This window comes from Anopheles stephensi, chromosome 2 (assembly GCF_013141755.1).
Source record: "Anopheles stephensi strain Indian chromosome 2, UCI_ANSTEP_V1.0, whole genome shotgun sequence".
NCBI classification, from domain to species: Eukaryota; Metazoa; Arthropoda; class Insecta; order Diptera; family Culicidae; genus Anopheles; species Anopheles stephensi.
In genome coordinates this window covers 88,709,655-88,735,234 of record NC_050202.1, presented here as the reverse complement: position 1 = coordinate 88,735,234, position 25,580 = coordinate 88,709,655, and the positions used below count along the sequence as shown (strand labels likewise).

Sequence of the window (25,580 nt, the reverse complement as noted above, 5' to 3'; positions counted from 1 at the left end):
AAACACAACTAATCAATCGATTGTGCTTTGATTGTGCATCGTCGTCGTGGTCGTCCCAGGCGGTAGGGAGCGTCTGCCGCCGCAGCCGAGTCAGTCGAGTGGGTGAGCAACACAAAAACGAAAACTTGCTCACCCTCGGTTCGGAAGCGTCTCACCGGATTGTGCTGTGAGATGATGGTGAGCTGTGGATGCTAGTGGGGCTGAACCAGTGTGGCCTTTGACCAGGGGAGACAGACAGTGTATATATGCATCGTGTCCGCGCCTAGCAGGCGATTAAAAGATCGTCCTGAGCTGGAGTCTGGCGACTGAAGTGATGTGATGTGCTTGCTAAAGTGCATCACTGGCTGGATACTGTGTGGCCGTAGTTGTACGTGGTGCATCTTGGTTGAAGTGAAATAATTCTTTGCTTCTATTGTGCTATTCAAGTTTTTAGTGATTCATTGCGAAATAAGGCTAAGTGTTGATAAATTGTATGATGTGTGTGAGTTTATTATACATCAAAAGGGCTTTCTTTGTCTTGTCGGAGTGAAAAGTCTGAACGGTCGTCGGTGTTGCTCAAGAGATGAGCCAAGTTTTGTTCCTCCATATGTTGGTTTGGGCGTGAAAAGATTTAACGTATTGTTCTGTTTAACGATTCTTCTCATATAAAAAAAGTTCTTCTTGTGTGTTGGGATTAGTCAGCTAAATTAACCTTCAATTTTAAAACGTATCCACAGGTATGGAAATAAAGTGTCTCAGTGGCAGAGAGAAAGCATTCCAACGCAAATGAGATGCAGATGCTAAAATGTATCGACGCGGTGAAATACTTTAACCCAAAAAGTGGGTAAGCAAAACGGTTGGCCCTTCGAAAGTGTCTCAAACAAAGAAGCCAACCAGCTGGTTGTAGTTTCGCTCGGTACGATGATGTTGGTCATGCATTCGTTCGCTGCTGGTAGTGAATGTGCTGCTGCTGCTGCTGCTGCTACTAATCATGGTGAAGTGAGTGAAACTCGTGATGCCTGACGAGCGTGTTTACTGGCGTACGAGCAAGCGCTAACTGTTCGAGCCACCAGTCTGTTAATCTGCAAGTCCGGTTGTGCGTCCGGGTTCGGGGCACTACATCGATTAGTGAAGCAGCGTTTGTGTGTGGTAAAATCGGCAAAACCCGGTGCATGATTCAACCGTAGTCCCGTCGAAGGTACACTGTTTACCCAACAACCCATATGGTTTCCACATCAAAATGATGCAGCAATGTGCGCACAATGGTGGTGTGAAAGTGTTTAACAGGTTATGTTAATGTTTAATACAGTGAATGGTAGCAACTTGTGTTTGGTACAACGAATTTTCAACACATCCGATAAAGGAAAGCTGTAGTTAATGAGCAGAAGACAACAACGGTTGAGTAGTTCGGGAATGGCCGATTTGCTCAGTGTGGTGCGATGCGATGCTAAAGGCTAGGTACCAGCGCGTGTGTTTGGGTGATGAAAAAGAGCAGCGTGATTTTGTGAGGAAAAAATGGAGACCATATCAAAACTGTATCCTCCGTAACTTGACTAAAGGCTGGTGAACAATAATTGAGGTAAGACGAATTTTGGGGTGAGAACTCTCTATTTAGCTTTAATTTGTTTGAATGATTTTTTTATGAAATGTATTTTATTTGAAATTGATCACTAGTTAATCTTCACAACACAACCAGATCGCTTTAAACCTTTCCCTTGAAAGTGCCACACTTGGAACGGACGGCAATAATGAGATTTATTAGTGAGACTAATAATCTCACCCTATCACTACTCTATTTCTTCGCATACTCACACACCCACACACACACACATGTATACATATCGTCGACATTAGTTGAGTGCCGCGGTGAGTGCCCTAATCCCCCTAATGAAACATTTCACTGAGAGTAATTTGTAACTCAGGCTCGTTGGTTGCTGTCGTGCGCTCATCATCGTGGTTGAGTACTTGGCCGAAACGTAAATCTAGTGCACTCTTTCACGCTCTTACACATTTTTCACAGTTCATCGGAGCATGCGCCGATAATGAAAATTGACTTTCCATTTGCTCTGCCACTCCAGCTGGACTATGGTGAAGGTGGGCGATGGAGATAGCCCGTGTGGGAGAGTGAGAGTGAGAGGAGCGCAAATTGACAATGCGTCAAGCAGTGTGGGAAAGTTGGGACAGGGGCTTTCGATGGTGCGTTTTGGGGAGGTTTTTCCTCGTTTTTTTGTTGTTGCTTGTTCATACGGTTCTCACGAATAAATTCGTTTTGTGACAGTGTGCGTGTGTGTGTGTGTGGGGGAGAGTGAATGCGTCTCAGCTACTCTCAACCGTTGACCACCAACGAACGAGGGATTTGTCATTGAAGGGCAACATTGGACGGGTGTCAGTGTTTCAGTAACCCACGCACATTCTTACACTAGCAGGCACAGGAAATGTGGCAACGCTTGCGTGTGTGAGCGTACGTCCGTTACGTACGTAGCGACGAAGATAAGCTCGAGTGACGTAGGGCGCATTACGATACGATAGTCAAGAATCAATGTTGGTTGCATGTGAAGTAACAAAAAATAAAGCGCTTTTGAGATCGATCCTGGGAAATGGATCCCCGGCAGGAGCAGCAGAACAAAACAAACGCTAGCGGAGAAGGGAGTTTTGTGGGAGTTCATTTTTACAATATAACTGTTTGTAAAGTAGCACAATGATCGGATATGCGTTTTAAGGTTAAAAAATCGACATGAAAATTTCTGATTTTATTTCCATTATATTTGCAAAACAAATTCAATTGAGCCCTTATGGTGGAGGCGCCTGGTCCTTTAGGCAAAAACATGGAGGCGCCTGGTGTTTTACAAAAGAAACGGTCTCAAATAGATATTTTTATTTTTCAAATAGTTTTAATAACATCCAACACCCAAACTAACGCTTCTTTCTTTATTCACCAGGATTCACAAAAAAACTAAAAAAGACACACACACACACTTCTGAAACGAATTCAACCCATTCATGATGCAAACGATCGGGCAATGTCTACCCAACACGCGTCGTTTCTAACCATGCATCATACATCCTGAGAGGGTGGCAGGGTGGGTGGTGCGTCTTGGCAACACGCCGCAGCCTCCATCTTGCTTTTCGGGTGGTGAACGGCACACCACCGTCTGTAATCGGCTGGTGGGCTGCGCAGTAGCAGCATCAGCACCACCATCATCATCATCATCACCGTCGTCAGCACCATCGTCAACGGCAGAATCACCATCAGCAGCAGCAACTACAACGGCCAATTCACCAAATCAGTGACGTTGCGCTGAGAAGATGTTCACCCAAACCAACCGCGACATTCGATTCTCCAGTGTAGCCAACGGTGACGATAACGACGACGATGGTTCTAGGCGTCGGGTCAAACCAGTGTACACAGTGCAACCCGACCGAGCACGGTGTGCCGGAAGCTTGTGCCGCTTGCAAGTGATCGTGATCCGGTGCCGGTGCATCAGCGGTGAACTCGATGCCAGCGATGGGCTGCAAGTGACGAACCGGTATCAAGCCGCTACGAACGGTATGGGTCGCGTAGGTGACAAACCGTCGTTTGCCGATTTGTTTCGCAAGAAGAAAAAGTGCCGACAGTGCGGTGGTGTGTGCTAGTGTACGGTGCAACATGCTAAAACGTACAATGCAAGTGAGCAAAAGCTGTGTGCTAGTGAGGCGAAAATACGTGCTTATCGGTGTTACTGTGCCCAGTTAAACTTTGCCCAAGTGCTAACATCATATTGCATATCTCAGCGCAACCGGCGCGTTAGTTTGCAGAACAAAGTACGAAAGAAATAAACTCGATTGCAACAAAACACTTCAAACGTGAAAGCGAACCGGTGAAATCCGCACCATGTGTTGTTTGTGATAAATTGTTAACCACACAAAGCAGACAAAAAGGGGTGATTATCAAATTTGTTATTAAGGTGGCGAAGAAAGATGTTTCGAAATCGATAAACAAGGTGTGAATCGGTGTTTACGGAAGTGCGTACTCGCTCTCTTACTGCAAGCGGATAGCTGTGCCACCACTGTCGGGTAGTGAGTTGCAGTAACGAGTGCGAGTTACAAAAAGCAAAACAAAAAAAACCGAGATAATTTCACAGTTCACAGATCAGGCAGTGAATTACTAGCAAGCGACAGCAAAATGGACGACATGCCCGATCTATCGCACCTGACGCAGGAGGAACGGGCCATCATCGAGGGTGTGATGATGCGCCAGAAGCAGGAAGAGGAACGGGAGAACGAGATTATGCGGTAAGTAAGCCGGGGCGCGGATGCCATGTTTTAGAGCATTAAAAAATGGAGTTGATTATGCAAACCGAATAGTAAATACTGCAGTTAATTTGAAATACTGGCAAGGGGGTTGGTTCAACTATAAATAAGCAATTAAGCCGTGTCGGGATGCAGCTAGCCGAGCATAGCAATCGGTAATTGATAAACAATCGATGCCGGGGGATGGTGGAAAGTCGTGTAAAAAGTAATGTAAAATTAAAATTCCTACCAGTTTTGCTTTCGCGGATTCGCAGTGAACAAGCTGGCGCAAATTTCAAACTCCATTATGTATAAAGTGTTTTGCTGCACTGGCGTCAGCTTAGGCATGAACGCTTTTAATCATTTCGGATCGTGACGGTAAAAACAGTGACCCACGTGATACAAATCAAAACACACATATCGAGCTAGTTTTTGCACAATTTATAAAACTAATGACAGGGTGGAGATTTTTCTAAATCGTAAAACCATCTTTTTTGTACAATTTCGCTTTAACAGACGGAAACAGGACGAGGTAGCGACGCTCGTCGACTCGATCCGGCAGAAGTCGGAGCAGCAGAAGAAGGCAGGAGTCGAGCTGGAGGCCACGTGTCACATCTGCCTCAAGACAAAGTTCGCGGACGGTATCGGGCACATCTGTCACTACTGCAACATTCGCTGCTGTGCCAAATGCGGTGGCAAAGTAACACTACGCAACAATAAGGTAAGTCTTTTACTCTTTTTTCTCAGTTGGGTCAAAAAGAGTTTAAAAAAGAGTTAAAAAAGAGTATAAAAAGGTATCGAAGTTAAATTAGCAGGATAGGGGATCGATTTCGACATAAATCCTGAGGGCTGTAGTGGAGGCAGATTGCATACTTCTAGGGGCGATATTTAAAAACAAATCTACTTGAACTAGGAATATCTCAACTGTCACTAGCACGTTAAAAGAACGATTACTTCAATGTTCATTCAAGACATCTTGGTACCGTGCTAGTCAAACGACACGTCTCAGTAAAGCCGAGTATTGATCGAGGATTCCCTAGAAACACATCACCGACTAATCGGAAGCAGGCGTTGTGCTACTTCAGCGAAACAAGCGAACAACAATATGCAACCAAAACGAGTCCATAATGTCTAAACGTTGGTAGGGAAAGTAGCGAAAACCACAAGCAGTAGGAAAAGCGAGAGAAACGAAAAACACATACAAGAAACGTGAGCACGCGCGCACGAGGAGGGCAATACTGTATCGCTCTGCTGCTCGGAGTGGAAAGTCATCGAAGATGAAAACTTTACCACGTTTTGCTTCCCACACACCATCACCACTTACGATGGGTTAGGCTAACTGCCTAGGCCGCCTACCTTAGCACGAAAAGCAATGCGAATGAATGAAATGACGTCATTTCGGAGCAAAAGCCCTTGCCACGCAGCTTTCCATCATGCACCCCTCTATCTCTCTCTCTCTCTCTCTTTCTGTCTTTCACTCTCTATTGATTTTTGATTTATGAACGAACAGGAAACGGGCGGATTTGCGAATTGTGAATCTGCTTTGACCGACCGTTGGATTTGTTAACGATCGTCGCTTCTATTCCGCTGCGGAACATTTCACACATTCGGATTTGGTGATGCCCAATAAAGTGAGCATTCCCAGGACAATGAGCCTCGCCAATGTGTGTGATGGGCAAAAAGCCTTTGGCACCAAAATGGCAAGCCGGAAGCCCATTTACATGGGTCATAATTTTTGGCTTCAATTTCTTCTGCTGCTGGCGCACTGGTCTGCGCACGGTACCTCCCTGGGCCGTTTCGGAGCGTGGGGAGCATAATATAAGTGAACATAATTTTAAATACCCGCCCAACCCTCTCGCATCGTCTTTTCGCGTTCGATTTGTCTTTGTCGTGTGTATTTGTGTGTGGCATGCACTGTGTCTAGTCTGGCATTCATTTGGTCTCCGTCCTTGTCATTATCGTTACGCCTTGGTTGAGTCTCCGCCGTACGGTGATGAGACGAGATCTGAGCATCCAAATCTGAGTCGGCGGGCGAGCTTCGAGCTTGGCTGGGCTCATCAGCATAGGCGCCCAGAATGCTGGTGCCAGTTTTCTCCAAAAATTAAATCCGCATATGCTACGCACGGCACTGATCGTCGGCTGTCCGGCTGTCTAGCGACATCGACCTTCCTTCACAGCCTCCAACCAACGGATCTCGGTTAGCAACGGATTGGTACGCCTTTTTTCTCTCCCGCTGTTGTCAATGCTCAAGGAAGCGGGGAAGAGGATGGTGCCACGAGACGGACAGTTTGACTGACTATTAACACAGGCCGTGGCGAGCCGTATCTGTTAGGTGGCTCGACGCAACGGGGAGGGGGGGGGGGGAGAGGGAAGGGGATGAGTGTCGACCGGGTGTCGGCTACAACAGCTCGATCGTCGGCGTCGATGAAATATGACGAAAATCTGAAGTGGCAGTAGCCACTACGCCTCACAAAAATGGAGGTCCGGGTCGAGCTTTCCGGCCGCCTGTTCGTTTCATTTCCTTTTTCGTGGAAATGCTTTTTGCGCCGGAGCGGTGTGGTGTGCCACGGACGAAGATGGCAAAGTAATAATTATTATTTTGGCTCCGAACTCCGAAGCATGTCGAAGCGCTGCCGAGACTCTTGACCTCCCCCTTATGTGCTGGGCGAACTGTTTCCCATCGCCATCACCAAATTGGATCATTGAAAACTAATTTCGCTCAAACGAGTTGTGATGGGGGTGGGTGGGCGTGGAAATCGGGAAGCGAGGCAAGATTTTCATTCATTATGTCTGAACGGTTTTTGGTGAAGCGGCTTGTTTTTGTGGACCGATTTTCTGGAGCAGTTGCGCTTTACAGTTGCCAAGCGGCTCCAAGGGAGCGCAACCCATCGCTCGGGCGAGTCCTCGAGAGATTTCGCTGACCCAAATGTAGAACCTCGTGTCCTAATGATGGCAGGAGAAACGGGAGGCAACAGGAAGAAAGGGGTGTTCGGCCTGCCTCGGGAGAGTGCGCGAATAGGGAATTGCCGCGTGCCGTTTTGGCGTATGGTTAATATTTCATGATACGCAGCGAGTTTAAATTGTTGGCATCAAAACAACGCACGTTGTCGTAAAGGATGCGAGCTGTGTGTAAAAATGCACAGCTCATGATGAACGCTCGCTCTAATGTCGGCCGGGTTTGTGGGACCGTACCGAGCAGAGGAATAGCGGCACACAGTCGTTTATAGGGGCATGGTACCGCAGAAAATCAAATTTAAAAATTTATACACAAGTTGTGCTTTCCGGGGCATAATTGTGTTTCGCTATGGGCGATCCACGTGAGTCACGACGGTTCGTTTGGGATAAGAATTTCCCTTTTCCCTAGCAAAAGTGATGACGTGCTTGGGACAAGGAACATGTATGGAAATCTGTTTTTTATTAAAGAGTTTGAATTTAAATTATTTTTCCTCCATTTTTTATGGTAAAGAGGCTTGACATATTTCGGAGATTCTTGACAAAGTTTTAGTGTTAAGAAAGAAGAGGAAGAAGAAGAGCCAGATTTGGACTTTGTTGGGCAGAAATATAAAATGACTAATTAAAATAGTAGTGACATTAAATCTGTTGATATTCGTTTAGTGGCTAGAGCACAAGGCAATCAACGCTAGGTCCTTCGAATCCCAGACAGGCAAGTTTCTAATCCCATACGGGTCGTTTTTGTGTAAGTCGGATCCAGCTACAGATGAAAGTCTAGGTGGATAGATGAAATTAAAAAAAAGCTTAAAATATCTGAAATAATAATCAGAGTTAGTTTAACAATGTCTATATGCTAAAATCACTTCAACTCCATCACTTTCACACACTTTCACAGGTCATATGGGTATGCATAGTGTGTAGGAAAAAGCAGGAACTCCTATCAAAGACGGGTCAATGGATGAACAAGAGCACCAGCCCGGATGGGGTGATACGAAGGCAGGAAGGTGATCCGAGGGTAAGTGTCTTCTTTCAAAATGATTTTTTTTTCTAATTGCCCAATTGCTTCAACGTGCCTCGTTGGCTGCTCCTTGCTCCTTGATTCCCAGACATTACCCCAAACGATGCTCGATCCGCACGATCCCTCCGACAAGCGGCCCAAGCTGGAGCGGGCACGTAGCGCGGCGGAAAAGGAGAACAATCCGATGCAACGGGCCAACAGCCAGTTGCGTCGCCAGTACAGCCAGCAAGATCCACCGACCCGCCGGCTATCCCAGTCGGATGGTAGCGGGATGGACATGATGATGTCACCCGGCCATCACCAGCAGCAGATGGGACGGATGCAGCAGATGGGTCACGGGCAGGTAGGGATGTACGGTGGACGGGCCGGAGGTCAGCAGGGCGTTGGGTACGGTGGATCGTACGGACAGCATTCGCAACTTCCTCAGCCACCGATGCAACACGGAGGAGGTGTTGGTGGAGGTCCGTACGGTGGGCAACATTCAATGACTCCCCAGGTTCACATCACCCATGCTGGAGGTGGTGGTGGGTCGTTGGGCGGGTATGGTCATGATGATCCCAGCTACTATCAGGTAGGTTTGGAGCTACTCTCAACTGATCCTCAATTAATCCGGTCCATTGTGACGTACATCCTCAACATTTCGCAGAGTGAAATTGAAGATCTCATGCGCACCCATCCACATCTGGTACATCCGCGACAGCAGCAACACTACGCCGAATCGCTCCAATCCAGCTCGGCCCACGGTAGTAGCGGTCTGGGAGGTGGCGGTGTTGGTGGCGTTGGTGGCGTCCATCTTCCACCCGAGCCCACCAAATCCCACAAGCGACCGCTCGGTGGCCCGTACCTGCCCCAGCAACGGTCCTTCAGCAGCTCCGATGAGGACATTCGCTCCACGCCGGAGTTCGAAGGTAAGTTTGCGGCGCTTTATCTGTGTGACCCTGACGTTCAACCATCGGCCAGAGGTCCCTTCGTTTCCACGAGCCTATGTTTGTTTTCCCTTATGTTTTCGCTCGTACTGTACTGCTTGCCGTTCCTTATCTCCAACAAGGGAACCCGGGCGGTATAGTACGTCGGTTCTCAAATATGCTTTCACTTTATCTCTTTAGTGTTTCCGCTAGCGTTTAGTGTGAAAGTATTTTCTACTTTCGTGTTGTGTTTGTTTTTTTGTTGTTGGTTTTGTTTTCTGTTTCTCGCCTCTGTTTGTGTCGTTATGATTTCGGATACAAAATTGTTTCGGAGAAAAGTAGTTTCGATTGCGGAGCGAAGGCTTTTTGCGTGCGTTTCTAGGCAAGGAATGACGCAGCCAGGCCAAAATGAGGGCACTTAGCTAAGTAGCGTACGTCACGCGCACCGAAGCCGCGTATGACGTTAAACGTTCGCTTCCCTCAGACAGTTCCATTGAATGATTTCCTTTGCTAACTTTCACTGCCTTCTCGCTAGCAAAATATGGTATACGGTAGGCTTCGGTTTCTAAAATTCCTTCCATGTCCGTTGGTTTCGTCCAAATTGGAGGGGTTTTTAATTATGAAATAGAAATTAAGTATAACATTTACAAATGATCGGATTTTTCTCAGCCTGACGCAAAGCGTGAAAGTTTGGAGCATCGCCGATGATTTGTGCGATTTACGAAAATCTACGAGCTGTAACGGCGTAGGATGGCGATGACATTTAGCATTCTGTAGCCATCTAATTAGCTGAAAGCTTGTCAACGTCAATTCGTCCCATTCGGCGCTCTGTTTGAATAGGACGGTATGCTATTTAAGGCACGGTTCTCGTAGGAAGCGCCCGTTCTTCGGGCCTGAAAGAGTATTTAAAGTATGCTCGCTAGCCTCAAGACTAGCAACTTTATGTAGAATTGAGCTCGCAGTAATGTGCACGAATGCTCGTACGACCTTTGCATTGATCCGCACTCAGTTTTAAATCAGTACTTCATATGGCCCGTTTGGCCCACAATCGATGGGTTTTGGGCAACCCCGCTCACAATTTATTTGTCTGGAACATCGCACGTCCGTTTCCATATGTTTCGCGGTGTGCTTGTGTGAGTGTGTGTATATGTGTACCTCGCAGCCCTACAAGAACCGACCTTTCTTTAATTCCTCCCTTAATTCGCTTTGTTCTCCAAGGTTTTTGTAGGTCAGGACCGCGTTCGTCTCGTTCGCGTTTGCGGAGTGCAACGAACAAAGAAGTAAAAAGAGAACACACACACACACAAAACCTGTGTGTCTCCAGCAAACACACATCCACGCACGGAGACACTTGCGCTAGCGAAGCTGGAAGACAAGGCGACGTACGTGGCCGACAGTGGAGAATGTCTTACTTTGTTCGCACAACTCCACGGCCCCCGGACGCATTCCCCGGGTGCCTTCGTGGCCCGGTTGCTATGACTTCTGTCAGTTGCTTTGTAATGGGGGGGGGGGGGGGTGGTTGGCTCGTCTCTTTTGCTCCCTCACCCAAGTGTTTCCCGGGCAGTCGCTTCTGTCGCTGACTAAGTGGCTTCACCCGAACGTCTTCCCATGTACACGGGGTGCACGTTTCATTGCATCGTCAATTGGCTTTCTGCCGTTGTTGCATTTCACTTTTCCACCTCACTCTCACTCCCTCGGACTACACCACCCATCGCGCCCTTTTGCTCCTCTCGTCTCCCTGTAACGTCTTCGGGGGCATCTTTATCTGCACGTGCCCCGGTGTAAGACGAGACAAATGGAGCCCCCGGTCGGGCCCGTGCATGGGAAAAATTGGAAAGAAACTGTCAACTACCATTTACCACAGGGTTATGGTCCGTTTCTTTGTACTGCCTGAGCAGGAGAGCCGCAACCGCTCGCTTTTCATAGAGGTTGCAATTTTTTCGCCTCCTGCACACCATCGGCTATGCAATTGTTCGTCTGCATGTGTAAGGGGCTCAACGGCGTGTGCTGTTGAGCGCCAGGCCACGATATCAGCAGCAACCAACAACGGGTGCGGTATCTCTATGCTACTGCAGTATCTTGAAGCAAAAGTTCCCTTTTTTTTGGGGTCTTTGCTGTTGTTGTTGTTGCTCGCCTACCAACCCGCTACCACCTGCTCTCTGTCAGGGCCACTATCACTTTTGTGCCCCTATGCTCCAGTTGGCGCTGGTGGCCTATTTTTCGGTGGAAGTTTTGTGCAACACAAAACCTCCGCTTGCGTCCCATTTCTGGCTGGCTGAGGTGGTTGGCCCTTTTGCTCGCAGCGCTCGTAAATTATTTGCTGTTATAAATTTCATTATAGACGATGAAGATGTGCAATAATAGTAATAATGTGAACATGCACACTGCGCCCGTTCCGCTGCACTGTAATGGAGTTGCTTCGGGACCTTGCGCTTGGCTGCGATGGGTAAAGTATGTTGCTGGGTCGCAATACAATAGATCGTGTGTGCTGCAAAGTTTGCCGCTTTTGTGCTCGAGTGTTCGACATATTGATTGTGGTCAGAATTTTCGAGTCTTCCTTTGGGAAATGGGGCCAGTTTGTGGCAGCAGATAAGATTGCACCAAATCAGATGCCGATGTGTGTGTGTGTGTGATCGGTGCAATCAGTGTAGCTAATTGTAAGGTTTCCCGTAGAGGTAGCCCTGTCTGCTGATGGCTAGATTGTGCCATGATGCGCCTGAGGTACTGGAAAAACGGGTCGTACAGAAAATCAGGAACAATACTGCAGCTTGCGATAAGATGCAGCATATTGAAGCCGAGATGATCTCTTCATGCTTGCAAAGGTTCGCATGTGCGGAGGTTGCACAAAAGAAAGCGTTACGGTTCGATCGAAAATAATTAATTGTTTTTTTTTTGTTCTCAAATTTTCACTGAACGGCCCGTCAGCGATGGAGACGTCTGGTGCCCGGTTCAGTTCATCGAGTAATGTCATCCACGTCATAGGTTGAAATTGATTGCGATTTAATGACACCTCGCACTGGCGAACCGAGTGCTTGAATATGAATTTCTTCTTCTTTCGATGTTGCCGGGCCGCACCGATACATCCGTATGGTGAAGGATTAGCCGTGTGCCGTCGTGTGTGTAGGCAATCCTGACGTCAATTTTGTATGGTGGTTGGATGGATACAGTCGGTTCCATTCTCGAGCCCGTCCAAAACCGAACGCCTTTTTTACTTGTGTGTAAATGTGTGACGTGCTGGAACTTTTCCCATTGACAACTGGATTCGCTCGGTTGCGGTGGTGTTGGTAAGCGCACCGAGGTACACACAGTGTCACCGACGCATACGGGATAGCAATTACTGCCCACAGCGCTAGCACGTGCATGGGCTGTAAAATCGAGAGCACTCTGTCTGCCTTGCTCACTGTGCAGTGAATAATGCTTCCAAGTAGAAACACTATTCGAATTTCTTCTTAATTTCTCTTTTACCGAGTTGAACAATCTTTTACTATTGGAATGTGTTTGTGTGTATGCGTATTTGAAGTAATTCAAAGTGCTATCCAAAGAGTAGATATCCAATTAATAAATTCATATCAATGACCTTGGACGAGGATGCTGAGTGGCGTCCTTACTCTCGCACGGTCTCTCGCTGTGAAGCCAATCCCGGTCGCTTGAAGGGAAGGAAACGGGTTCCCCCATCGTGGAACCCATGGACGCATGGACGCTTTCATGCAGGACCAACCCTCTCCAACGCGCTCTTCGCACACCGTTGCCATGAGTGACTTGCGGGCATAGTCAGCGGCACAGGAAAACCATGGATTCTCCTTGGCTTCTGCATGTTGACGTCTTTGGGCGCTTGCCGATACGCTTCTTACCGTCTGCTGACGTAGATACGTAGGGTTTGGTTTGATTATTGCGTCCCCGATGCGAAGATATTGATTTTTTTTTTCTCGCCCCAACGTTTGTAAAGAACTAAGGTGTTGATGCGGAAAGAGAGAGAGAAAGAAAGGGAGATGGTACGAAACAACCAAAACAATAGTGGCCAGAACAGATCATTTGCTCTTTGGCGTTACTTTTTTATCTTTTCGGAAGGGAATTACATGTGAATATTAGGAGAGAGCGAGAGAGCAAGAGCAAGAAAAGAGAAAGAGAGGGAGATGATAGTAGCTAGAGATGAGTAAAATTCTGACAGCATAGAGAGAGAAATCGATTGCCGTACGTTTGGAAACAAAAGCTTGTAGCAGTAAACATTTTACGAAAATTAACACCTGATCAAGAAAAGGGCACCATAGCGTTTTGAAGCATGAAACACGGTTTGTCCAGTAAATGAGTAAGAAATGTTACACTGTTCGTAAAAGAATCCCAATAAGATATGAACGAAATCGTCACCATCCTGTCAGTCCCTGTCGGTGATGGAACTCACGCCGTAGTGCTCTCTTCTCTGGCAGCTCAGCAGAGCCTCATTAGCCTCTCTTTCGGGATTGGAGGTCTCCGAAATTACCAAACCGAGTAACTCACCGGTACGGTAATTGATGAGCGCCGGTGCGTATAAGTTTGGCACTGGTCGCTTCGGTCCCGCCTGTCCGAAAAGCAGCCAAAGCAAGCAAGCAAGCGAGCAGGCATGAGCGCGCGTAGCGAACCGGGCCAGGACCGTTTGCAGTGTATGTAAATTTTTCCGAGTCCACCGCCGAGGTTCAGTCCTTCGCTAGCCGCCGAACGTGTCAGTGTTTCGGAACCAGCGGAACCGAACCGAATTCCCAGTTTTTCGGTTCGCTTACTGAAAACGATAAATAAGGACACACAGCCGGAGAAGAAGTTTTTTTTTGCGCTGCTTTGGGCGCAGTTATTGTGAGGAACGGTGTCGATGCGGTATGAATGTGGTTTAAGCTCTGCCGGACAGTGTGAGGAACTGTGAGTCAGGCCAGTGCCATATTGAGGTTGTTCACCGGGTTCAGCTTAAGGGCGAAAAGATTATGCCGCTGGTGAACGATATCGTGTGGATTGGACGGATTTTTCTATGCCCTCCGTGGCTTTTCGTGTACGGGTTGGGCGTGAAATAACAGAGTGAAAGTGTGTTTTAGTTTTCCTCTACTGGAAACCATTGTGAGGTTGGAAGTATTCCGGAAGTGTGGTGAAAAAGCGGAATAGTTGGTGTGTTTAACAATTGCAGTGTAAGGTGAGATGCAAATCATGTCTTTCTGTGCATTCAGAGCAAAGATTTTCCCATGATAAGTTGGTGAGAAAAGCAAGAGTGTAATAGATCTGTGGAAAAGATGGAACCACATGCCTCTATTGCCAGACTGAGGAGCTAACTTTCGGGAGCTTACGACCGTACATGCATCCTCGATTGCATCCTCGATCGTATCCAGCTGCATGGATGCGCATATGTGTCTTCCAGGACGCGCGTTAGTGTGTGTGAGTGTGTGCGCGCGTGTGACAGTGTGCCCCGTGTGCCTTCGGTGGGGGTTCTACACAGTTTGAAGGAAAACAGCTTTGCACCGGAAATTATCGATTGCCGGAAGAATTGACCATTCACGCCGTTCCGCATCGTGCCAGCGTAGGCCAAAAGCGCGCGCGAGAGAAAGACAGAGCTGTGATGCTAGTGGGAAGATATGAACAAGAGGAAAAAAACATTGAAACCCACACACACACACGAACACAAAAACACTCACCGAAACACACGAAATCCGTAAAAGCACACATGTACAGCGAAGAAGTGCACGGCAAGTGGGAAGAAGCAAAAAAAAAAAAACCCCATCAGGAGAGAGCAAAATTTGAGTTTGATTGTGCCCTCAGCTGTGTGAGAGTGTGAGAGTGTGCGAGGACACATTTTGGGCAAAAGGATAAAAACGGTTGAAAAAGTCGGTGCGTCGGTCGGTTCGATTTTGGATCAATTTTCGGTGGTCAAACGTGGACAAACGTGCACGGTTGGTGAAACTTTGTTGACAAAGTTTCGGTCCGGGTCGGTATCGTGCACCGGAGAGACTAAGCCCAAGGATCCATTCCGGTGAATGTCCTTGATGGTGCTCCTATCCCTGAGCCCGAAAAGGAGTCAGTGCGGAATATTCGTCACATGATGCTTGCAGGCCCGATGATGGCCACCCACCAGAGAAGCAAGTGAAATATGCTTCAAACTCTTACAGCGCCTACAAGTATGCAACCGTACCGTCGCACAGTGGTTTCCGTGTGTTTAATAGTACGCTAGCGTAAACGAAACGAGGTGCGTACGGTTAGTGCGACATCCTGAATCGAGGCTGCGTATCCGCGTATCCCGGGACGGTTTTGTGAGTAAATAACAATAGAACCAGTCGGACGGGAATGATGCTATTTTTAGCCCGCTCCCTACACATTTTGCTCTCGTCGTGGCTAATCCGTGCCGAAAACGGCTCCCGTTAAAAAGAAAAACAGTGTGTATGTGCGTCGTTGAAATCTACGCTTGATTCTCCGTCCCGTGGACGGACTCTGGCTGGGTGTTAGATTGAGACAGTACGAAGAGAGTGCCGTGGGTGCGTACAAACAATTTGGACTTTGTTTTTGTTTGTTGCAAAGCCGTTTTTCGAGGAAGTTCTGTGATCGTAAATACGCAATATAATTTAATATAACGAGAGCGGAAACACAAACACATACACACACAACGAGAGATCTCAACCGTGTTTAGTGGTGTAGATGTTGTTCAGAAAGACCAGGCTATGAGGATCGCAGGAAGACCAGAAGTAGTGGAAAGAGCGATACTGCGACAAACGATCGAGTTGTGGCGGCGAGACCGGCAAAGAGACCAGACCAGAGATTGTGTATTGTGTTGATAACGCACGCAGTTTGGGTGTGATAGGGGTGTTTGTACGTGTGGTCGTACCTGTGTCGTGGTAATGCATCGGAAGTAAAAGGATGTTTGAAGTTCGCTTTGTGTCGCGGTGAGTGCCGAACGAGCGAACTCAGCTCCATCGACGCGGCATCGGTACGGTTCGGTTCGGTGTCTAAAAATAAACTTCTCCCTTTCCGGGGTCGAGGATCTACAGACACGCTGACGGGTGTTAGGAAAGAGGAAAGAGAGCAAAAGCAGGCGAAAACGAGAGATCCAATGCTGGTGGTGGTGTTTGATATCACACCCCTCTGTTGCAAAAAAAAGGTGGAAAAACAAGACAATATCTCGCCTTACCAATACCTGGAAATTTGGAAAACGTGTAAAGTCCCATACTTTCGGCTCCGAATGCCAATAGGCGCTGCGTGAGGTAACGTTGGTTTATTGTGCAAAATAAAGGTGCAAGTCAAGCAGTGCATGCACAATTACACCGGATGTAGTAAAATTAGCCGGAAGAAGCTATGAGAAATCTACATTGTGTCCAAAATTGAAGTTTATCTATTGAAGTAATCAAACCAGTGGATGATGTTACGATACAGCTTTGTTGTGTGTTGTGTACGCGTTGACTGTACTACAGATGCTTGACTTATTTTCCTAGCGAGGCTACAGAGACCTGATAAAATGTGAGTGTTGCTTTTTGTTATAAAACAGTCAATCGTACTATCATTTCATTACCGACACACCGCTCCGACACAACACAAAACCATTTATCTACTCGTTGATCCGTACATCAAGCTCATGAGATAAAATTAAGCTCGATTTTAGTGTGTTTTGGTATCGTTTATTTAAGTGCTTGTTGTCCTAATTGAATTATTCTGAAATCGAAACACTCTACACAAAGTTGTTCGTTGAGTAAAATAGAATTTTTGTTTGTGAACGTTATCCATTTCTTGTTATTTAAAACTTGTTTTTTGTCTTTATGAAATTTATTACTTAAGCACACATCTAATTTCAAAAAAACATTTTTGAAGAACCAAATTTGTTGTAAAATCTTTAAACTCCATCCACAAAAGAAGGAACTTTGCAGTCCTCTCCCTGTATTCTACTGTTTTACCTGGTTTCTGCAACTGGTCACCAACAAAGTTGTCACCAAACCGCATTTGCAAATGACACTAGTGCACCACGGGCACGAACGGACAAAGAGATTATTGAAGAAAATTGGATTGCCGTTTCGCGATCTTTTTCGAGCGATTTCGCACCGTCTACTACAACGCTCATTATTGGCTCGGTTGTGGAATAGCTATCGATTGTTGAACGAAAGAAAGCTTACCAACGAAGAAGATCTTCTTCAAGCCATAGCAGACGTTGCGAAGATTCCACCGTACCGTAATGATGTAAGTAAGAACCGTGCATGGTATTGTATGGTTCTGGGGAATGTTCTGTGGAAGATCGGGCTAGTCGGAAAAAGCGGTGGAGCGCAAAAAGAAAACGTATTGGGCAGTTTCACATGGCTTCGTTATGCCACTGCAGTCATGTATAGGATAATTTGTTATTTTTACACATCAGCCACGTGAGTCCGGTCGATTTTCTTCGGGTCGAGAAGACCCGGGGAAGTCTAAGCAGTGAAGTGGCGTCTTATCTGACCTACATCGGCTTCATTTCAATGTCTCTCTCTCTCTAATGAACCTGTTAAGAAATTGCTTACCAATGCCCACATTCGATAATGAGCTGATGTGATTATCCCCCAATGGAGAATTGGGATCATACTCGAGGATTGATTTAAAGCAATTTAAAAATGTTACTAGAATCGCAATACAGTTATAGGTGAAAGGCTTTATTTCCACAAAACACCATGCGTCTCCATTAGACTACAAACAACCATGCGTGTCCATCGTAGTACAAGGAAAGCATAATTAAAATTGTTTCTATCCTACAAAACACACAAGACGCTTTCAATTCGAATAAATTGAATAAGAACGTCCATCGAAAGGAAAATGTTTGCTCGTAAACTTCTCATCCATTTGTATGGACTCACCATAAATGGTGCTTACATACAGTCTACGGCAAAGTGAAAGCTTTGAAAGGCATCCAAATCGCAACCAACGGAGTGTTTATGAATGCATATTCAATTTCACGCCACCACCATTCGACAGTTTGCTGCCAAATTAATGATTTTCTGCCAATATCTATTACCATATCGGTTCGACTAGATTTTGGGCCTGGTTCCGTCTTTTCCGTAGAGGTACTACAAACGGATCGATGGTGCAGTTTGTTGCATTTGTTTTCCAACCAGTGTGGCATCTCCGCTGAGGATGGTTCGTAGGGTAGTTTTGGTGCAGCGAATTAGAATGTTTTCGAATGCAAATTAGTATCGAAGTGTGGTTCGCAAATTGGATTTGGCTTTGTATGGGAGGAAAACGTCGTAAGAAAGAGTATTATTATTGAATTCAAGATTATTGAATAAGCAATCGATCTGATGAAGAAACAATAATTCGAATGATCACAAAGTTTCTAGTGGAAAAGGAACAACTGAAGCTATTTTTTTGGTATTGGAATGAACATTTTAGCCTCAAACAAACAAACGAGTTTACCCAAAAGCGATTAGATATATTTTCAGCTAACTCGTAGCGATGTAATTCGTAAAACGAAATTTACTGACCCTGTGGAAATGTGCGGTCAGCATTCGGAGGCCCGCTTTACGTCCAACTGGATATTATTGGCCACGAAGGTGGCACGCAACAGTCTGCTCTGGAGGCTAATTTTATTTATTTTCTTCCAGCAGCAACTTGTTTTATTGCACTCAAGCACTATGGCGGTGGTACAGCGAACATTATCAGCCAGCGCCAGTACAGGGGAGGTGCAGCTGGGTTTATTTTTACATTTGATGTGTTGAACTATTTTTATCCGCGTTGAAACAGCATCGTACGGCGGTGTGCTAAACCACCTTACTGTTTTGATACGCCCGTTATGGAATGGGCGAGTGCGTGCCGTGTGGTTGGTTTGCTGTTGCTGTTGTTGCTGCTGTTGGGCCCGGTCCGTTCCAGTAGGTTCAGCCCTAAGGCTTCTTCGCTAATACCGGCTGGAGATCGCTCGTGACTTGCGACGTTTACGGCGCTAAATATAGCTGGCCCGGTGTCCCTGTAGAATACAGAATCTTCTTCTACTAATCCTTTCCCACCGTGACCTGACCTTCCGATGGATTGATATTGAAAAAATTGCAAACACATAAACGGCAGATCGTTTATCGATGACCCAATTGTCGCTTTTCATGGGGTGGGCTCGTGCTGGCGAAATCGCTGCTCCTTTTTTTGCTCACTGTTCCCGTTGCACTTCACGGTGGGTAAAACTTTGACCACGTCGCACATCCTTTACAGCAGGAGCGTTCGTGCTTGGCATCATCTGTGAATCGGGAACTTTTTTTTTTGTGTCCAGGAGGCCAAAGTTGTTCTTGCCCGGTTTTTTTATCGTCCGTGGAATGTGTGGCTTGTTAATGCTAACCCTGCCATACAGCGCTGAAACAATGAATCACCGTTCAAGCAGAGATTGAAGAGCGGTGCAGATGTGTGAGTGTAATTATACGAAGGTACATGTGCTCTACACCGAATCGTTTCTATCGGTCGATCATTGGATGAAACCGAACACCAACGGGGCAACCGTGTGACAAGTAGAACTTCTGGGTTTGGAGTGTGTATGTAGCCTAGAAGTGCCCTCAAATCGAGGCTTTTCTGCCGTGCCTCTTTCCCGGGGAGGTTTGTCAAGGTCTGCGATGGCATTGATGTAACAGCATGTTACTCTTGTGCGGAGAACAGCGCTTCATCTCTTACGTAGTCTTCCTCTTGCTACAAACAGTCCCGACCGCAGTAAGCATGCTGAGTGATGTACGTCACACGCCGCACACTTAGCGAACGTCAAGTGGTTCCGGTAGCGAGCTTAGCAGTGCTGGAAGTATTTTTGATTTCTGTGTTATTGCATGATTGACTGAGACTGGTCGGCCGCCGTGGATAGGACTCTATGATGAATATATTTATAACTGGTTTGCCATTACTGGAGTCGGTGTGTATGAGAATGTGAGAAATTTTAAAAATGGACTTTATTTATATGAACCACCAGGCGTCTCCATCAAGAGTTTTAAAAATGAAAAATTAATGATTTTAAAAGTACCACAATTTGAAGGTTTCATGCCTTTTTCTAGCTCGTTTATGTGGGTTCCAAACATATTCTTTCAATTTTGGAGATCCTCTTTTCGGTTGTGCATTTACTGTATTATAACATCAGAACATATTTCACGTCCCATCATTAAGGTCCAATTTTATCTACCATCAACGCTATCAGCAATGAAATACCCAAACTGGATTAAAATTTTTCTATTAAATCTACCTGATTCGCAATTCAGCTGTTTCCATCATATCTTTCTCACTACTAGCCTGATGTACTTCGCTCACCATTTGCTCTGCTTTATCTGTGAATGTTTTGTACAACACTGTGATACGGTGGATGTGTGTGTGTGTGTCGTGTGTATCCCTCTATCTATCATCAGCTGTTAGCAAAGTGTCTGTTTGTGACTAACAATCAGTTTGCATACTACTACCATACTACCTACTTTCTTCTACTTCTTTCTTCTGGCTATCGTATTGGAATGTTCTGTGCCTGTGTCTATCCTTCTTTCTCTGTATAATTATATGTATTTTTCTCGCACTTTCCCATTTCCTTACCTACTTGTCTTTCTTTTGTCTATTACTCTTCTTAACTACACCGTTAAAGTTGATCAAATCTGTCAGTCTGTGATTGAATGTGCAAGTAAGGGTTCGTCGTCTATGTTGCTGCGAAAACCTCCCACAAGCTATAGGTTGATAAGTTATCTTTCTTATCCAAAATTTCGGTTTGTGTTTTATTTGGATAGCATTTCGTCGATAGTACAACACGCGAGTTTGTGTTTTATGTTTTCGTCACATTGTTGGTTGAGTTTTCTTCTCGTCTAGAATGATGTCGATGCCTAGATACATTCGTCAGTAGTTGCAGACAGAAATGCAGCCAATTGCACACATGATGTTACTTGTTTTACCATGCACCGCTGATGTTGCGTTAGCAATCTCTAGCACTAAGATCAATACATTTCGGAATACATTTGGTTTAAAGTTTTCATTGTTTTCTTAAGTTGTTACTCATTGATTTTATTTGCTATGACGTGGTAAAGCTGTGTAAAGCTTTGGTTCCTGCGAAACTTCACAGTGTCTATGGGGTCTATGGGTTGTGGATTGGTTTGATTGAGCCAATGAGATCTTTTCCGTTCATTTGTGTTACCTTGAAAATTAAGATTACTTCTAGCCATTAAGATGACGATGCGACAAACAATTCATCTTAAAGCTCAATCGCTAGATTTGTTTTGTTGTGTTGACATTAACCCTAAGTTGTAGCGATTTACCTTATGTATGTGTATGTGCGTGGCAAGGATGCTTTGCACACTGAGGTGAACGAAGCAGACGAAGTAGTTGAAGAAGTTTTGAAGAAAACCAAACAAAACAAAAAAACACAGAAGCAGTGTTGCTGAGGCGTTGTTCCGCTTTCGAACCCATTTCTCTTCCAGCCGGTCACCAAAGACAGTATTTCGATAATCACACACGACTGAACGCAAACCTTACCGACTATCGAGCAACAAAGCTGGACGTGCAGCAACGCAACAGTTACAATCGTACCAATCACAACCGATATCAATCACCGTCCCAGTCGACGCAGCATTCATCCCATCCCTATCACTACCAGCAGTCGGCGGATCCGCTGGGGCGGGACTACCATCAGCAGCAGCCACTGCCGCAGGTGGTGGTCGGCGAGAGCACTATTGCATCCACGGCCTACGATAGTATTAACCACCATCACCAGCCCCATCAGCATCATCCCTCGCTCCATCATCCATCGGGTACGGCGGCACCGAGTCCGGCCACCATACCGCAGGGCCTGCACGGCGGTAGTAGCGGGAGCAGCAGTAGCAGTCAGCATCATCCGTATCAGCAGCAGCAGCAGCAGCAGCACCATCAGCACCATCAACCGCACCATCATCATCAGCAGTGTAACAGTAGCAGCAGCGGTGGTTCCAGCCACAGTACCACGGGACATCATCCTGTGGCGCAGAATTCGCACACACGTTACGGCACGAGCCCGGCCGCGACCGAGCAGCCGGATCCGTACTGGGACGAACCGGCCGACAGTCGGCGGTTTACCGAGCGCAGAAAGAAGACGGTCCGGTTCGATGGGCAGGACTCGGACGATTGGTCCCGGTGGGAATCGGAACGACAGGGCAGCCAGGACTCGGCGACCAAAGATTCCGGCATTGATACGAGTAGCACGTTTACCAGTAGCGAAGACTCGAACCGTGGCGATGGCCCAAAGGTATAGTGCCACACATACACACACACACTTGTCACACATCTCCACTAACTTCACAACCCTAACATAAACACATACACCGCACAAACATCTTCCCATACACATGTAAACAATCTTGGGACTTGGACTTGGGAGAACGAGTTGCCTACCGACCATTGACGACATTGATGACGTACAGAACAATGCACGACAAAACGGGGCCAACTCCCTCTAACTGCAATCGTACAACGTGTCTGTGGAACAAGCTACTACCGGTTCCGAAGATGCTGCGCGAACGTGTGGATCGCCTCGACCCGTGCGCCGGAATGTATGCAACGCTGGTACACACGTTTCCGACGTACTAATTATTGCTTGTGTTTCGCAGCGGATCATCGCCGGATAAACGAAACGACAGCATCATTACAGGAATGCACCGCTAGTAGCTGATAGTGTTGGTGGTGAAAGCTCACCAGATAGTGGTTTAGCACCAAGTTATCTAGCATTGTTACCTGTGTTACTCTTCCTAGAGTCTCAGTTATTCTTTGGTTTGGCTCGCTGTTTTGTTTCTGCTTAACACACTCTGACGCTCTTGCTTTGCATGTTCGATGTACGATCTGCTTTATTTCTATGCATGAACTGACTCCACGATCATCGAACGATGTGACATGAAGGTGTGATATCCTTGGATAAAGATTAATATTAATTAAACGAAAAATTTTGCACTATTAATGCATAAACTGCTAGAAAATAGTATAAATTCAGGATCATCACGATTACCTTAATGTCACACGTCGTGGGCATGCAACGCTTTGTTTGGCTGGTTTGCCCTTTCTTATCGCCCATTGTGCTCAGTGCAGAGCAAAAAAAAAAAACTTGTAAATATGGCTGTCCATTAATGCTTTCATCGTATGCAAAAAAAACCACAATATTGTGCCATTCTTTGTTCCAGCAAATTGCGAATGTTTTCATCTGCGCCGTGATCTAGCTATCTCACACAATCTGTCTCTCTCTCCCTCTATCGATCCCTCTGTCTCGCTCTCTCGCTCTTTTTCGCACATCTACGCTCATGTACACAATCGTCTTCTGTCTCCTGTTTGTGTGTGCGTGTTTGTGTTTTACCTTTCTTTCTCTTCCTCTCCCAGCAAGCGGATCCGTCTGTCTGCTGTCACGCTCTCGCAGACAGTGTTCCTTATCTACTACGTCTTGCCAATGTCTATTTATACACCATTGTATGTATGTACATGCTCGATAGAGTACCGGTGTTGTTTGTGCCGCAGGGTAACATAAAAATCCATTTCTTTGGAAACTAGTACCTTCAAACATTGCTCATCGCGCCTCATCGCACCCTTTCCATTCCATTCACTTCAGCTCGCTCTGTATCTCTGTATCTCTGTGTGTGTGTAAAGTTAGAGAGTGGAAAACTAAATCATTTTAAAATTTCAAACCTCCTTCAACATCACTTCAGCCATGTTTTTGGATGTGTAATTAGATTGGTTAAGAAATCACCCGAACACACCACCGATAACACCAACCTACATTTTAGTTCCGTACCGCACGCCAAACTAGTCACACTCGATCGATCTGTGAGTTGGAGTTGGTTCCAATCCGTTTCGGTCCTTCATTGGAAGCTGCCATTACCATTTTACCATTTCTGCTCTGTTCCGTTCTCATTTTCCAATTCATGGTTTCAATTCATCCGGTGTTTGTGACAAGTCGTTTTGTCTCCGTTTCCATTCCGCATCCTTATTATGCCTCCCACCCGAACTCATCCTCTGCGATACATAATCCTTTTTTTCCGTCCTTGACTTCGTTTTTCGCCTCACCTTCTTACGATTACGAGCTTGGCCACCGGGAGGGCAAACCGGAAATGGTAGACGAAAGCCATTTTACAGGATGGCGAGGACTTCGCCTTCATCATGTGTGGTTTGCTTCGTGCCTTGATCGCTCTCGTTCATCTCGTCCCTCTTTGTTTCCATCGCTTGTATTGTCTGTGGTCGATTGACAGCCATCCGTTTTGTGTAGGTTGTGTGTTAGTTTTTATCGAGCGATTCGTCATGATTGATTTCGGCCACTTTATACGCCCGTTGCTCGTACCGAGCATCCGTTGGTTTCCGGTTTTTGTTTCTTCCCTTCCGTTGCATAATGTGATGTGTATTGTAAGTTTTGAGGTGTGGCTGAGCTGTGTTTTTTTCTGTTTTTTCTTTCTGTGTGCGAATGTGTTGTAGCACTTTGTGCCAGCATTACCATATTGTTTGATGGACGAGAGACCTTGTTGAAGACTCTGCTCGTTTGGACCTTCTAATCGAAGGTTAACTAGGTATAATGTCGCCACGAGAGGGAAAGATCACTGACGTTGACGGTTTGGACCATAAGAGCTAGTTTTAAGAATCCCCAGGCATCTTTACGTTTACTCACCAAGATAACCAAAAGAAACCTCCTTCGGTCACACAGCACCAACTTCACTCATTAGACCAATCTTTCTGCCGCAAAAAACAATCTCGATACAAATCTGTCACACTCACGCAATCTCCACCAACACATATAAAAAAATACACAATTAGAACGTTCGTGACCACGCGCACCGGCATATTGCTTGCGCGAGTCGAACGAAAAACACAAAAGCGCGAAAATTCTCCATTTACCACTTCCACTTCCACATTGTCCCGTGCCGCCTGCACAGAATCCGGTAAGCTGGCAAGTAGTGTCATCGGCGGACGGTGGCCGAATGGTCGGTCGGCTGGTGCAGCGCAGACAGTTTGACGGCGAAGACGTGCTAGGGTTGAAGGTGCGCGGTGGCCAGGTGTTACCGAGCGATACCCGTGCAGCGCTCATCGAACTGGAAAGTGCTCACATTAGGCCAGGTAATTATGTGGGACATCACATACACACACGCTCACAGTTCCAAGCCGGGTAACTCCAAGCGGTACTGCAGAGCGATCTGCCAATGGGGAATTGCAAAACGGAGGGGCAAATGTTTCTTATTGTTTGTTTCGATGGTTGGAAGCTGGGGACGATAAAAGGCTTGCGATTTTAATATCTCTTTACAAAAAAGCAACTTTAACATGCTTTGAACGCTTACTTAATCGTGCTGCTGATAACTTTAATATCCCGCAAGGAACAGAAACAGTTTCCTTCACACGTACTCACACAACCGGAAACGACTTCATGCCGGGTTTGTTTGAAGCCTTTATTGAAGGCTTTTATTGTTGATTTCTCGTTTGATTTCTTCCATTCCGTTTGCCAATTTGCTTTTACGTTAATTTCTGTTCTTCATCGTCGTGTTGTGCATTCGTTCCCCGACGTTTGCTTGCCGGCGACCGGT

General features: G+C 46.2%; 1 protein-coding gene across 9 annotated transcripts in view; it reads left to right on the top strand.

Annotated features, from left to right (window-relative positions):
• Positions 1-25,580, top strand: part of LOC118505137 — a 51,128-nt gene that overhangs the window by 3,886 nt on the left and 21,662 nt on the right. For 7 of the 9 annotated variants that reach the window (XM_036040479.1, XM_036040484.1, XM_036040483.1 and 4 more), the window contains exons 2-9: positions 717-1,558; positions 2,919-4,251; positions 4,765-4,969; positions 8,096-8,215; positions 8,307-8,789; positions 8,865-9,126; positions 21,483-22,282; positions 24,939-25,119. In XM_036040479.1, the coding sequence (XP_035896372.1) occupies positions 4,142-4,251; positions 4,765-4,969; positions 8,096-8,215; positions 8,307-8,789; positions 8,865-9,126; positions 21,483-22,282; positions 24,939-25,119 (2,161 nt within the window). In that variant the 5' untranslated portion in view covers positions 717-1,558; positions 2,919-4,141. The remainder of the gene's footprint in view (positions 1-716; positions 1,559-2,918; positions 4,252-4,764; positions 4,970-8,095; positions 8,216-8,306; positions 8,790-8,864; positions 9,127-21,482; positions 22,283-24,938; positions 25,120-25,580) is intronic. The other 2 variants (XM_036040485.1, XM_036040486.1) reach the window with 2 other exon arrangements.